At 39.4% G+C, this 15,070-nt stretch overlaps 1 protein-coding gene across 2 annotated transcripts in view; it reads right to left on the bottom strand.

The window, feature by feature from the left end:
• The window catches only part of KIAA1671 (KIAA1671 ortholog), a 168,409-nt gene that overhangs the window by 104,843 nt on the left and 48,496 nt on the right, over nucleotides 1-15,070 (bottom strand). The window contains exon 6 of one of the 2 annotated variants that reach the window (XM_073313248.1): nucleotides 14,133-14,255. In XM_073313248.1, coding sequence (XP_073169349.1) covers nucleotides 14,133-14,255 — 123 coding nt within the window. Of the gene's footprint in view, nucleotides 1-670; nucleotides 912-14,132; nucleotides 14,256-15,070 lie in introns of those variants that run through there. The other variant, XM_073313250.1, reaches the window with a different exon arrangement.

Here is a 15,070-nt window from a genome sequence, read left to right as displayed (position 1 = left end):
AACAGTTAGATTCAAAGAGCAAAAGCAGCCATTTAAGGCAAGTAGAATACCAGAGTAAAAACAGCCCGTTAAAATTTGATTGAATAGGTGTTTAATGGGAGAAAGAAAGTGAATTTAGGCCTTAATGACTTCATAGGGAAGAAACCTGTTAAAATACAATGGTCAAGTGCAAATCTACACCCAGCAGCACTCGCCATACCATAATGTTTAAATATTGGGCAGTAGCCATGCTTGGCAGCTAGAAAAAAATACTTTTGAAAGCAATATTTTAGGTGTTTAGGTATAGCTTTTGAGAAAGTAGGGAGGAATGTTTATGAATATTCAATATGCAAAACTATATTCAATATGCAAAACTATATTCATTGATAGTTTCAATCTTAGACAAACAAGAGGTAAATTCTATTACTAAAGCATTAAAATGTCTTATTGTAATGATTCAGAATATAATGCATTTAATGCATATAATGTCTTATTTTATCTTTTAATTTCCAATTAAGAAACCAAATTTTCAAATAAAATAAACAGAGATCTCCCCCAGAACATGAAATGTTACTTTTCAGATAGACTGGAGAGTAACTGTTCTCTACAGCTTAGTATTTGATGGGGAAGTTTTTGGAAATTAAATTGTCAAAACTAAGCACCAAATGATTAAACTAAAGAATCCACTCACCCACAGATACCGAAGTGACTTTAACAAACTCGGACAGTAATAATACTCCATTCTTTCAAAGCACATAGTTACTGCAACACCATCTTTGTTGGTTTCTGTTTTCCTCCGAGAGTGAGGCTTCCCCTTCCTCCAACAGAACTTAAAAGTAGACCAAACACATTAAAGGCCACATGAATAATTTACAAGATCTGCTTAATAGGATATGAAGTACATATGGAGCACTGTGCCTTTAACCAGCATAGCAGCTACTTTTAAGCAGCAGCTGAGCTACTGAAGTCAGATAGATGACTCATCACTTGTTATTAGCATCTAACTGCTGGAACTTTTCTGATATAGTTAACTCACAGCACAAGTGTTAGCCTAGAATTAGTAACAGTAGTTTGGATTTCTCCTCACAAGAATAAAAACTTCATTTTGAAGGGGGAAAAAACCTAAAAGCATGCTGTTTAAGAGGCTCAGGTTATACAATGCTATTAATGCCACAGTAGTGGTTTGGATTGCTAGCTGACCTTATTTTTCCTGTGCTGTATGAAATGCAGGTAAGAGAAGACCATGCTTTTAAGATAAAAAATGCTCCTTTGAGTGAGAAAATGGGCACTCAGATTCCACAATGTATCTTTTTGCATACTACTGGATCACTGCCAGCATCAGCAAGCCAACGCTACCAAAAAAGGAAAAAAAGATTGGATACTGGAAGTTATTAATTAGCGTTTTCAGTCAGTAGTTCTAGAAATGCAAAAGTAAATGGTAAGCACATTTCTCCTCACTAAAGCTGAGTTAAGTCAAGGAACAGCGAGAGCAGGAACGATTAATTCCCAACAATTTTCTACATATCTGTCTTATGCCCTTTTTTAAAGTAGGGAGGGGAACCAATAGACAGGAGCCTGCACAAGAGGGGATTCCCAGCTCTACTTTACACTTCCTTCAAAGCCCTCTTCAGGAAGAGTTACTGATGCTCCATTATTCAGAGAGGTGGACTAGAGGGATCACTGAGCATGGCATGAGACAGCCTTGCAAACGTCTACTCACATCTACTTCTTTGCTTGAGACACTTGGATTTTGGATGGGTGAGTAAAATATCACCAGTTTTTCCATTACCACCATAAGAACAAACAAGTGCATTTTTGTGGCAGAGCTGGGAAATTGTTCTGATTTTGCAAGACTGATCCAAACTGCTCTTTTAATCTTTAAAACGGGGCAGGGGAAGTTGCTAATGAAATACAGATGGGAAACTAGTTTATCCACTAAAATTAGACCTTTTCCCTTATCCCCTTAGTAGAAATTTTCTTAATCCTAAAATTATTTAATTTGTTCCAATATAATAAATTTGTTCTGTATTTACCAATTACAAGATAGATTCAAGAGGAAAAGGAAGAAAAAAACATGCTATGTTAGAATACAGATGGGAGTTTTAGTGCGAAGAAAACTGCAGTAAGTGGCTGTATTTAAGATCTGATTGTGTATGTAACAGTTGTTTCCCAAAAACAACAAGTTGCTCTACAGCAAGGATCACAAACCTATACTGACATCAAAAGAATATGAAAAGACAAGGGTTCAGAGTATTCTGTACAAGAGTTGTAAGGAAACATTTTGCTTTGTTTCATATCTCAATCCTTGTAGTTTATGCACTGTACACACTAAATTACCAGAAATAAAGCAACTTGGAGGAATCCCTATAATACAACATATACATCTCATCAGAAACTGAATTTTCTGCAAGCTAAGTGACTCTCACTGCAGTAAATTGCTGCTGTTTACAGTTGACCCTTGCTCAGAAGAGGATGTCAAGAGGATGTCATGCTAGAAAACAGAGGTTAGAGATCCATACAGATAATCAAAAGTGGTACAAACACTCTGCTCTGGAGTTTCTAAATTAAAACAGTAGATCTCAGACCATTGCTGTAATTCTCTAGTATGGAAGTTCTAACCAACTAAATCTTCTTTAAAAAGTAATAATTTGCTGCATGAATCACTTTCCTTATTTCATAGGCAGATGCAAAACTTACACTGATTACAATTAACTGTTTTGCCAATGATTAAGTTACATGCAAAGCTGAAATTAAAAACTCTAAATACAGACAAACTACTCCTCTTACACTACAGATAAGAAGAGGGCCCGTAAATTAGATTACTTTGCTTCAGATTCACCCTTTATTTGAGCAATATATTCTAATAAAAATCAAAGAAAAATGAAGACAAAAGTAACCAGCAACATCTTTATCAAAATAATTTTTATATTATATGTATCAACAAATCAAAGTTCCATACCTTTCTAACTATACAGGTAGAAGCTAGAGCTGATTTAGATAAAAGATTATGCAAACTATAATTTTAGAGAAATATCTGAAAAAATACAGAGAGAAAAGCTCCATGGAAATGCTAAGTAAAACAAGGAAGAAGTTACTATCAACAAAGTTAGCAAACATGTATTTCCTCAGCACTTGAACCAGAGGTGACATGATGAAAAAGATCACACACAAACCCTGGAGAGCTTGTAAAAAGAAAAGGAGGACTTGTGGCACCTTAGAGACTAACAAATTTATTAGAGCATAAGCTTTCGTGAGCTACAGCTCACTTCATCAGATGCATACAGTGGAAAATACACTGGGGAGATTTTATATACGCAGAGAACATGAGACAATGGGTCTTACCAGACAGACTATAACAAGAGTGATCAGGAAAGGTGAGCTATTACCAGCAGGTTTCAGCGTAACAGCCGTGTCAGTCTGTATTTGCAAAAAGAAAAGGGAGTACTTATGGCACCTTAGAGACTAACCAATTTATTTGAGCATAAGCTTTCGTGAGCTACAGCTCACACAAAAGCTCATGCTCAAATAAATTGGTTAGTCTCTAAGGTGCCACAAGTCCTCCTTTTCTTCTTACCAGCAGGAGAGCGGGGTGGGGGGGGCCTTTTGTAGTGATAATCAAGGTGGGCCATTTCCAGCAGTTGACAAGAACAGTAGGAGGTGAAATAAACAAGGGGAAATAGTTTTACTTATTCATTGCAGTTCAAAGCTATTACAAAACTAATGCACAACAAAAAACCTCCACAGTTTCTCACTTTAGGAGGGTCCAGAAGTCGAATTAGTATAGGTAAGTGCAAGCTCCTCAGGTTCAAGCAGCAGTAGCAGAATGTTGTGAAAACCATGTACAATATATTCATAAAGTTTAATGCTAAACGAGACTGTCAAGGTTCCTTCCCCACTCTGAACTCTAGGGTACAGATGTGGGGACCTGCATGAAAAACCTCCTAAGCTTACTTTCACCAGCTTAGGTTTAAACTTCCCCAAGGTACAAATTAATTTTATCCTTTGACCCTGGATTTCCTGCCACCACCAAACTTTAACTGGGTTTACTGGGAAACGTAGTATGGACACGTCTTCCCCCCCAAAATCCTCCCAAACCTTGCACCCCACTTCCTGGGGAAGGTTTGGTAAAAATCCTCACCAATTTGCACAGGTGACCACAGACCCAAACCCTTGGATCTGAGAACAATGAAAAAGCATTCAGTTTTCTTACAAGAAGACTTTTAACAGAAGTAAAGGAATCACCTCTGTAAAATGAGGATGGTAGATACCTTACAGAGTAATTAGATTCAAAACATAGAGAATCCCTCTAGGCAAAACCTTAAGTTACAAAAAAGACAGACAGGAAAAGTCATTCTATTCAGCACAGTTCTTTTCTCAGCCATTTAAAGAAATCATAATCTAACACATACCTAGCTAGATTACTTACTAAAAGTATTCGAAAGAATAGTAAATATGGCAGGCGACCAGCTTGGCTTAATGGTGAAATCCTAGCGGATCTTAAACATAAAAAAGAAGCTTACAAGAAGTGGAAGGTTGGACATATGACCAGGGAAGAGTATAAAAATATTGCTCGGGCATGTAGGAATGATATCAGGAGGGCCAAATCGCACCTGGAGCTGAGATCTCTAGCAAGAGATGTCAAGAGTAACAAGAAGGGTTTCTTCAGGTATGTTGGCAACAAGAAGAAAGCCAAGGAAAGTGTGGGCCCCTTACTGAATGAGGGAGGCAACCTAGTGACAGAGGATGTGGAAAAATCGCACCTGGAGCTGAGATCTCTAGCAAGAGATGTCAAGAGTAACAAGAAGGGTTTCTTCAGGTATGTTGGCAACAAGAAGAAAGCCAAGGAAAGTGTGGGCCCCTTACTGAATGAGGGAGGCAACCTAGTGACAGAGGATGTGGAAAAAGCTAATGTACTCAATGCTTTTTTTGCCTCTGTCTTCACTAACAAGGTCAGCTCCCAGACTGCTGCGCTGGGCATCACAAAATGGGGAAGAGATGGCCAGCCCTCTGTGGAGATAGACGTGGTTAGGGACTATTTAGAAAAGCTGGACGTGCACAAGTCCATGGGGCCGGACGAGTTGCATCCGAGAGTGCTGAAGGAATTGGCGGCTGTGATTGCAGAGCCATTGGCCATTATCTTTGAAAACTTGTGGCGAACCGGGGAAGTCCCGGATGACAGGAAAAAGGCTAATGTAGTGCCAATCTTTAAAAAAGGGAAGAAGGAGGATCCTGGGAACTACAGGCCAGTCAGCCTCACCTCAGTCCCTGGAAAAATCATGGAGCAGGTCCTCAAAGAATCAATCCTGAAGCACTTGCATGAGAGGAAAGTGATCAGGAACAGTCAGCATGGATTCACCAAGGGAAGGTCATGCCTGACTAATCTAATTGCCTTTTATGATGAGATTACTGGTTCTGTGGATGAAGGGAAAGCAGTGGATGTATTGTTTCTTGACTTTAGCAAAGCTTTTGACACGGTCTCCCACAGTATTCTTGTCAGCAAGTTAAGGAAGTATGGGCTGGATGAATGCACTATAAGGTGGGTAGAAAGCTGGCTAGACTGTCGGGCTCAACGGGTAGTGATCAATGGCTCCATGTCTAGTTGGCAGCCGGTATCAAGTGGAGTGCCCCAAGGGTCGGTCCTGGGGCCGGTTTTGTTCAATATCTTCATAAATGATCTGGAGGATGGTGTGGATTGCACTCTCAGCAAATTTGCGGATGATACTAAACTGGGAGGAGTGGTAGATACGCTGGAGGGGAGGGATAGGATACAGAAGGACCTAGACAAATTGGAGGATTGGGCCAAAAGAAATCTGATGAGGTTCAATAAGGATAAGTGCAGGGTCCTGCACTTAGGACGGAAGAATCCAATGCACCGCTACAGACTAGGGACCGAATGGCTAGGCAGCAGTTCTGCGGAAAAGGACCTAGGGGTGACAGTGGACGAGAAGCTGGATATGAGTCAGCAGTGTGCCCTTGTTGCCAAGAAGGCCAATGGCATTTTGGGATGTATAAGTAGGGGCATAGCCAGCAGATCGAGGGACGTGATCGTTCCCCTCTATTCGACATTGGTGAGGCCTCATCTGGAGTACTGTGTCCAGTTTTGGGCCCCACACTACAAGAAGGATGTGGATAAATTGGAGAGAGTCCAGCGAAGGGCAACAAAAATGATTAGGGGTCTAGAACACATGACTTATGAGGAGAGGCTGAGGGAGCTGGGATTGTTTAGCCTGCAGAAGAGAAGAATGAGGGGGGATTTGATAGCTGCTTTCAACTACCTGAAAGGGGGTTCCAAAGAGGATGGCTCTAGACTGTTCTCAATGGTAGCAGATGACAGAACGAGGAGTAATGGTCTCAAGTTGCAGTGGGGGAGGTTTAGACTGGATATTAGGAAAAACTTTTTCACTAAGAGGGTGGTGAAACACTGGAATGCGTTACCTAGGGAAGTGGTAGAATCTCCTTCCTTAGAGGTTTTTAAGGTCAGGCTTGACAAAGCCCTGGCTGGGATGATTTAACTGGGAATTGGTCCTGCTTCGAGCAGGGGGTTGGACTAGATGACCTTCAGGGGTCCCTTCCAACCCTGATATTCTATGATTCTAAGTTCTAAGACTCCATTCCTGTTCTATCCCTGGCAAAAGCAGCATACAGACAGACACAGACCCTTTGTTTCTCTCCCTCCTCCCAGCTTTTGAAAGTATCTTGTCTCCTCATTGGTCATTTTGGTCAGGTGCCAGCAAGGTTACCTTTAGCTTCTTAACCCTTTACAGGTGAGAGGATTTTTCTTCTGGCCAGGAGGGATTTTAAAGGGGTTTACCCTTCCCTTTATATTTATGACAGAGACCATTACACCATCTAATCTGACACAGACCATTATATTTCGCCCAATTACCCCAAAAAACAAATGTTTTAAGAGTTTAAATGGGAAGGCTATTAGGATGCTACCAAGGTTAGCAGGCCCAAAATTGGCCCTACTTTTTTTGTTTAAATATATGTATTTCCAAAATTCTGGCAAATTTTTCTCCCTAATATAAAAAGAAAAGGAGTACTTGTGGCACCTTAGAGACTAACAAATTTATTTGAGCATAAGCTTTCGTGAGCTACAGCTCACTTCATTGGATTCATGCAGTGGAAAATACAGTGGGGAGATTTACATACATAGAGAACATAAAACAATGGGTGTTACCATACACACTGTAAGGAGAGTGATCACTTAAGGTGAGCTATTACCAGCAGGGGTGGTGGGGTGGGGGAGGCCTTTTGTAGTGATAATCAAGGTGGGCCATTTCCAGCAGTTGACAAGACCGTCTGAGGAATGGGGGGGGGGAATAAATATGGGGAAATAGTTTTACTTTGTGTAATGACCCATCCACTCCCAGTCTCTATTCAAGCCTAAGTTAATTGTATCCAAGTTTGCAAATAAATTCCAATTCAGCAGTCTCTCGTTGGAGTCTGTTTTTGAAGTTTTTTTGTTGAAGAATTGCAACTTTTAGGTCTGTAATCGAGTGATCGAAGAGATTGAAGTGTTCTTGTCAACTGCTGGAAACGGCCCACCTTGATTATTACTACAAAAGGTCGTCATCGTCATGTGTCGTCGTCGTTCCCCCCTCCCCCAACTGTTCCTCAGACGGTCTTGTCAACTGCTGGAAATGGCCCATCTTGATTATCACTACAAAAGGTCCCCACCCCCCAATAGCAGCTCACCTTACCTGATCACTCTCCTTACAGTGTGTACGGTAACACCCATTGGTTCATGTTCTCTATGTATTTAAATCTCCCCACTGTATTTTCCACTGAATGCATCCGATGAAGCGAGCTGTAGCTCACAAAAGCTCATGCTCAAATAAATTTGTTAGTCTCTAAGGTGCCACAAGTACTCCTTTTCTTTTTGCGGATACAGACTAACACGGCTGCTACTCTGAAACCTCCCTAATATAGTTATTACTCCTAACCATCCCTTCCACACCTCTCAGCATTTTAAGATACCAGCTACCATCCTTCCAACCCCCTTCTCAAAAGCAGTGCCTAAAGCAATTATGGAAGATGCTTCCTTGTCCATTCTATAAAGTTCAGTTTGAGACTCGCATTGTAATATTTAAGACTTGACTTTCTAGTTTTCTGGAGTTCATATTAAAAAGTTCCTTTTCAAAGACATAATTAGAAGTAATTTAATTTGGCTTTTTTCTTGATAAAAGTACAACATAAAAGAATCCAGATAATGATTTTTAGTTGTCTTAGTGGTCAAAAAGAGTCAAACAGATCTCTGTGATCCATAGCTATGCATTGCATTTGCCAATAATTACACAAACAAACAAGGATCTTAGAATGGATGTGATGCATTTAGTCACCACATGAGGGGGTATTATACAAACAGGACCAATGAATACTGAGCTCTAATCTTCTGATGGTAGTATGGTTCACAGTATCAAATGAGTATAACTTTGGTATAACTTTAAAAGCCTGGGTCTCCCCACATCTTTACCACAGAGTGTAGGTATGCAAACATGAGATTATGAAAGAGGATCATGAGTTGTGACTTTTTGAGAAAAAGAGAGCCTGTGTCTATTGACTTAATGAATTAAAAGCTATTTACATTTTTCAATACATCATTTGCAGTTACTCAACCAAATGTTTTCACAGTAAGGGGACACTATAAAAGTTCAATAACTAATACTATTTTTCAAGATCCAGTGTTGTATTCAATTATCTTTTTTTAAAAAGCAAGCAAGGGGTTCGTTATTATTTATAAACTTTTCCAATCCTTTGTTATCACAGAATACAGTGGAACACTTGAAATTTATGGGGAAAACATTCCAAGGGCTTTTGTGTTTGTGTTGTAAAAGGCAAGTATCACTACGAACACACTGCTGGTTTAAGATACTGAATAAATAAGTACCCTCCTGATGGATGTGAACAAGTGTACCTTTCTCCTTCCTCACGATGTAATCAGGATCCTTATGGGTATGCTTACATTGCAATTAAAAACCCAAAGCCATCGGTGCCGAATCCAGGGCTGGAGCACCCACAGGGAAAAATTAGTGAGTGCTCTGCACCCACCAGCAGCCAAGCATCTACACCGCAGTTAAACAGCCTCTTAGCGTGAGCCCCAAGAACCCGCATCAGCTGTCATGGGCTGACCAAAGGTGTCTAACTGCAATATAAACATACCCTCAGATGCTATTTCCAGATAAAGTATATTCTGGGGATTTCGCCCCCAGAAGTCCTTACCAGCCCAGCAGACAGACTCCTACTGACTTTAAATGGGAGGTTACTTGAGAAAGGAACTTACAATTTGGCCCTGTAAGACTATGGAGAAGCATTCTTAAGTCAGTTGTGATTCCTGACACAACTAGTAGTCTAGATGATTTATGCAAAAAAAAAAAAAAAAAAAAAAATTAAACCAAACATTCAGCCCCTATTTTAGAAGTGGTGGTAGTTTGTCCTTACAATTCTCTGAATAAGGTTATTTAAAGCAGAGTTCTGCTCTGAAATGTAAAAAGAACTTCTACTCAACAGATCCGCTTCTGGAAAGTTGAATTCTACCTTACTTCAATACCAAAATCAGTTTTTACTCCTTTCAGAGTAACAGCCGTGTTAGTCTGTATTCGCGAAAAGGAGTATTTGTGGCACCTTAGAGACTAACCAATTTATTTGAGGGTAAGCTTTCGTGAGCTACAGCTCACTTCATCGGATGCATACTGTGGAAAATACAGAAGATGCTTTTATACATACAAACCATGAAAAAATGGGTGTTTACCACTACAAAAGGTTTTCTCTCTCCCCACCCCACTCTCCTGCTGGTAATAGCTTATCTAAAGTGATGTAAGGGGAGTGATCACTTTAGATAAGCTATTACCAGCAGGAGAGTGGGGTGGGGAGAGAGAAAACCTTTTGTAGTGGTAAACACCCATTTTTTCATGGTTTGTATGTATAAAAGCATCTTCTGTATTTTCCACAGTATGCATCCGATGAAGTGAGCTGTAGCTCACGAAAGCTTACGCTCAAATAAATTGGTTAGTTTTTAATCCTGTTAGCCCTGAAGACCCAAGACAGATAAAAGACTGTGTAGACTTTCACTTGTTGTATATCAGAATTCTTTATTAAGTTCTGATTGGTTACACTTGTGCAAGTTTACTGAGGACAATGGGATTTTGCAGGTGTCATTTAGGGTGGAATTTGTCCTGCACAACCTTTACTAATAGGGAATTAAGCACAAGTAGGGAATAACTCTGCTTCATTTTCAGATCACACATTGAGTTTGCAGGGCTGGTGATCACAAACTGATTTCTAAACTAAGCACATTTAACATGGAATTGAGAACAAACATGGACTCATTATACCATGTTTACTGAGTCATTTCTCAGAGTGAAAGCACTTTCTTAGAAGAAAAAGAAATAACATGTGGTTCAAGAAAAGTAAACTGGCTGAAAATCTAAGATTTTCATTAATGAAAAATCCAAGACATCTGAAATTGCAAAGTGTGTCTAACCAAGAAATTTCCCCTCTTTTAATTTCAATTAGCAACTTTTCATTAAAGAGAAATGTAGACAAGGTCACAGTTCATAAACTAAGTAATTACATTTTATTATACCTTTTATAATCTTAGTTTAAAGGGCAATCTTGGTATCAAAAGGCTGCTTTTACTCACTTGGGAAGAATGCAATGCTACAAAGTGATCTTAAAACCACTTCTCTGGATGGAGCCAACAGCCAAATAGTAAAAACCTCACTCCTGGAGAGACTCACAAAGCCAGACATTTTAGGAGATATCAGATACCTGAACAATCCCAACACAAGTCTCTGCTACTCCTACATGCCACAGCAGTTGCTTCTGTGCCAGCTGCACGTAGGCTACAGAAAGCAGCACTGAATTTCTGAGCAAAGGAAAGATGCTGGATCCACAGTTATCTGAATTCAGTAGCTGATTACCTTCAACATCATGTGCACAGAGAAGTGCTTTAGCCTGTTGCCTGCCCCTGAAGTGGTGGTGTTGGGAGCTGGAGAGATGAGGAGGAGATTCACTCCCCAAACTTACACTTAGATCTTGACAAACACCTTTTTTACTTGAGCTTGGTGGAGGGAGAAGGAAGAATTTCACCCTTAAAACAGATCTTATTATGACAAGAATACCACGTTAAAAACAAGGAAAAAGGTGAATCAGCTTAATTAAGACAAAGATTAACAAAGATGCCAAGCACAAAGGTGTAAGGACAACAATCTTCATTAGAAGAAACACAGAAAACTGATTAAGCAATCGGACAAGGACACAGCAAGTTTTTTCAGGAACTTTTCTCTGAAACTGACGTTTTGGTAAAGTTCACAGCACTACTGCAACCCTATGCTCAAAAGTTTATAATCTGGTATCATATGAATGAAACTCAACTCTCTGCAAAGGGCCAGCACAAGGCCTATAGAAAACTTGGACTCACAGACTTTAAGGACAGAAAGGGACCATTATGGTTATCTAGTCTGACTTCCTGCACACTGCAGGCCACAGAATCTCACCCACCCACTTCTGCAATAGGCTAGAACCTCTGGCTGGGATACTGAAGTTCTCAGATCTTGGTATTCCCTTAAATAGGATATGAACAGTATATTGGCCTTGTGCTGGCCACCTGCATGGGATGAATTGCACCAATATGTAAATAACCTGGAATTCCATTTTGATCAGGTAGAAACTAAACTCGAAGCCACAGGGACTTCCAAAGTCAAAGGAAAAACTGTAAAGACCTTAAATTTTATAAAAAAGGTTTCAACACTGCATACAAAAGGATTAAGGGCTGCATGATGATGATACAGATGAGATCTTGGAGAATATAATAGGGACCAAGAATAGTTAGAGGGTTAAGCTCCCTAAAATTGTGGAATCAGATGGATTTACAGTCTTCTTGATGGATCCTGCATTTGTTGCACTAAGAGGTAGTGGGTGGCCTGGTGTACATTGGGAAGCTTAACAGGAATAATGAGAACATCAAATACTAGCCACATGGAGAATCTGAGTACCATGTACCCATATGTATTGCGACAAAGTTCCTCCTCTACCTTGGTGGGTCTTGCGCTTATTGGCGGATTTGCTCACCTTGGAGCTTCACAGCAGCCCTCAGTTTGGCTGCTTTCATGAACCCATAGTCCAGGTCAACTCCTCCTGTGTCTGACCAGGAGTTGGGAGGTTTGGGGGGAACTTGGGCCCGCCCAGGGCCCTATGGAATGCAGCTATTTAGAGTGCCTCCTGGAACAGCTGTGCGACAGCAACAACTGACTGGGCTACTTCCCCATGGCCTCCTCCCACCACCTTCTTTATCCTCTTCATAGGACCTTCCTCCTGGTGTCTGATAATGCTTGTACTCCTCAGTCCTCCAAAAGTATGCGTTCTCACTCTCAGCTCCTAGTGCCTCTTGCTCCCAGCTCCTTACATGCGCACCACAAACTGAAGTGAGATCCTTTTTAAACCCAGGTGCCCTGATTAGCCTGCCTTAATTGATTCTAGCAGCTTCTTGATTGGCTGCAGGTGTTCTAATCAGCCTGTCATCTTAATTATCTCCAGAAGGTTCCTGATTGTTCTGGAACCTTCCCTCTTACCTTACCCAGGGAAAAGGGACCTACTTAACCTGGGGCTAATATATCTGCCTTCTATTACTCTCCTGTAGCCATCTGGCCTGACCCTGTCACAGTATATAATTTCTAATTTTCTTAATCCAGCTTTCAAAAAAGTGTCTCATTTTAAAAATCAACCTATTTTTGTTCCAGTTATTAAACATGGGAATTTTTAACTAACATGACATTTTTATTACATTTATCAAAGAAACATGGAGAGAAAGATGTGAAAGAACATATTCTTAATATACAATAAGAAACTATGAAGGACAATTCTAAACATCTAGTATGATTAAAAAGCAAAATTCAGAGTAAATACATGTAGGGGAATTTCAAAATTAAAAACTATTTTGACCAACTTAGCAAGACAGAATTTCTCATTTTTGCATGTCAACTGGCATTTTACTTAGTTCTGCAGGTAGATAAGTCCCCACAACAGGGTAGCAGAAAATGATTCAAGAAAAGAAAGTAGGTGCAAGATGCATCTGACCGCATGGGAACCCACAGCTGTCCATTTGCCAAACAGAACACGGCACAATGATGTCCTTAGGCAGAACATCTCAACTTTTTTTAGCCAGTTATTTAAAAAGATAGTCAAGTGTCAAACCTCTGGAAAAAGCAGATTTGTAATTAAAAAAAAAAAAATACTGTCAGTGCTATTAGAGGGTTAGTTGTTTAACATAGTTCCCATGTTAAAAATGATGCAGGAGTCACTTACTGGTAAAAAAAATAATTTATGAAGCAATAGAAATAGAAATTTAGCAGTCAGCTGGATTTTTACATTGTGTACATTCTTCTTGCTGTATTCTAATTTTTATTCTTAATTCAAACTCCTCTCATCATTGTAGTCCTTAAAAAGATGCTCTTGAGTTGGTTGACAAACAAATACAGATACTTTGTGTTATATTACATGTACTTTATAATAATTTTAGATTGATAGCATTATATGCATCAAACAACATTTTATTTTAAATGGACACAACTTCAACATGGCCCAATATTTAATTTTGTAAAAACAGGTTTTAAAAACTTAGGAACAGAAATGTTTCCACAACTTTTGTTTTTAAAATTTCAACAAAACAGTTTTGAACAAAAACACCACTGTAGTGTTTAAAAACCAATACTGTATCACTGAAAATGTGAAATTAAAACGGACTACAAACAGAAGTGAAAGTTACTTAACTGATTTTCATTGTCCATGCTGAGAAATAAAGGCAAGCAGGGACAAAGAGTAACTGATGAAAAAAATTTAAAAATCCAATTTATTTTTAATAATCCAAGATTTTATGAGACATTGGTGTAAAAGTGCAAAGTGTCCCTTTAAAATCTAGAAAGGAATTAATTATGCACTTTACATATATTGCGTGATTTAACACAAACCTGAAAGCAGTAAGATACCCCATGGGAAAAATAACATTACCCTGAAGTAAAATTTTGCTCATGAAGTTACAAGTGTATTTGCTACTGCTTCTGTGAAGTTCTGATATACTGAGTAGTTGGTAATTCAATGTCACAAAAAAAAGACAACTGATTATGAGTGGAATATGCAAAGAAATAATAGCCTACCGTCCAGTGATGTGCTCTTCGGTCCTTATAAAAGCTATGGCTTCTTCTCTGGATAGGAACTACAGTCAAGTCTTTCCCACCTGATCTGTCAGAATTCTGCTTGGTCCATTCTTTTTCAAAGTCCTGTTTCAAAGGAGTACATAAAAATACCACTTTAAAATGTTTGTTTACTTCAAATATGAGAACTACAGAGAAAGCTCAAAGTTGGTTCTCAAAGCAGACAAAACAAAGAAGGCTAACTGAAGCAGAAGAACTTTATGCAACATTTACATGGGCACAGAGACATTGGAACAAAGTTTTATAGTGGGGATGCTGAAAGCTATTGAACAAAACTGTAAACCCTGTATATGATGTAAACCACTTCAAGCCAGCGGGTGCTGCCAGACCCCCAGCACACCTAGTTCCAGCACCCCTGCACGGGTGATGCACATTAATTCTTTTTTAAAAAAGGAGTACTTGTGGCACCTTAGAGACTAACCAATTTGAGCATAAGCTTTCATGAGCTACAGCTCACTTCATCAAGGCACTCCTTTTCTTTTTGCGAATACAGACTAACACGGCTGTTACTCTGAAACCTGTCATTAATTCTTTTGTTAGGAGAACCCTCAGTAGGTTTCCCTCTGCCAGCACTTAGAGAGCAACAGACCACAAAAGTGGTAGCTGGAGGGGAGATTGGGGGAGGGAAAGTACCAACACATCTATAAAATAAGTTTTTCCCTTCACTGAAGCAAAAACCCCAGCCCAGTTGAGATGCCGATTCAAAACACATTTATTGACTTATAAAGCTGTGAATATAAAGATTTAACAAATAGTGCCTACAGCATTAAGAATACAACTTATAAACAATACTTCTACATCAAAAGAAAGCTGTAGTTTAATATTGTCAGTCAGTAATTTGCCACTTTTTAAAGGATACTACATATCTGCTACAGTATTGA

Source organism: Lepidochelys kempii, chromosome 15 (genome assembly GCF_965140265.1).
Source record: "Lepidochelys kempii isolate rLepKem1 chromosome 15, rLepKem1.hap2, whole genome shotgun sequence".
NCBI lineage: Eukaryota > Metazoa > Chordata > Testudines > Cheloniidae > Lepidochelys > Lepidochelys kempii.
This window is presented reverse-complemented; position numbering and strand designations above follow the sequence as displayed.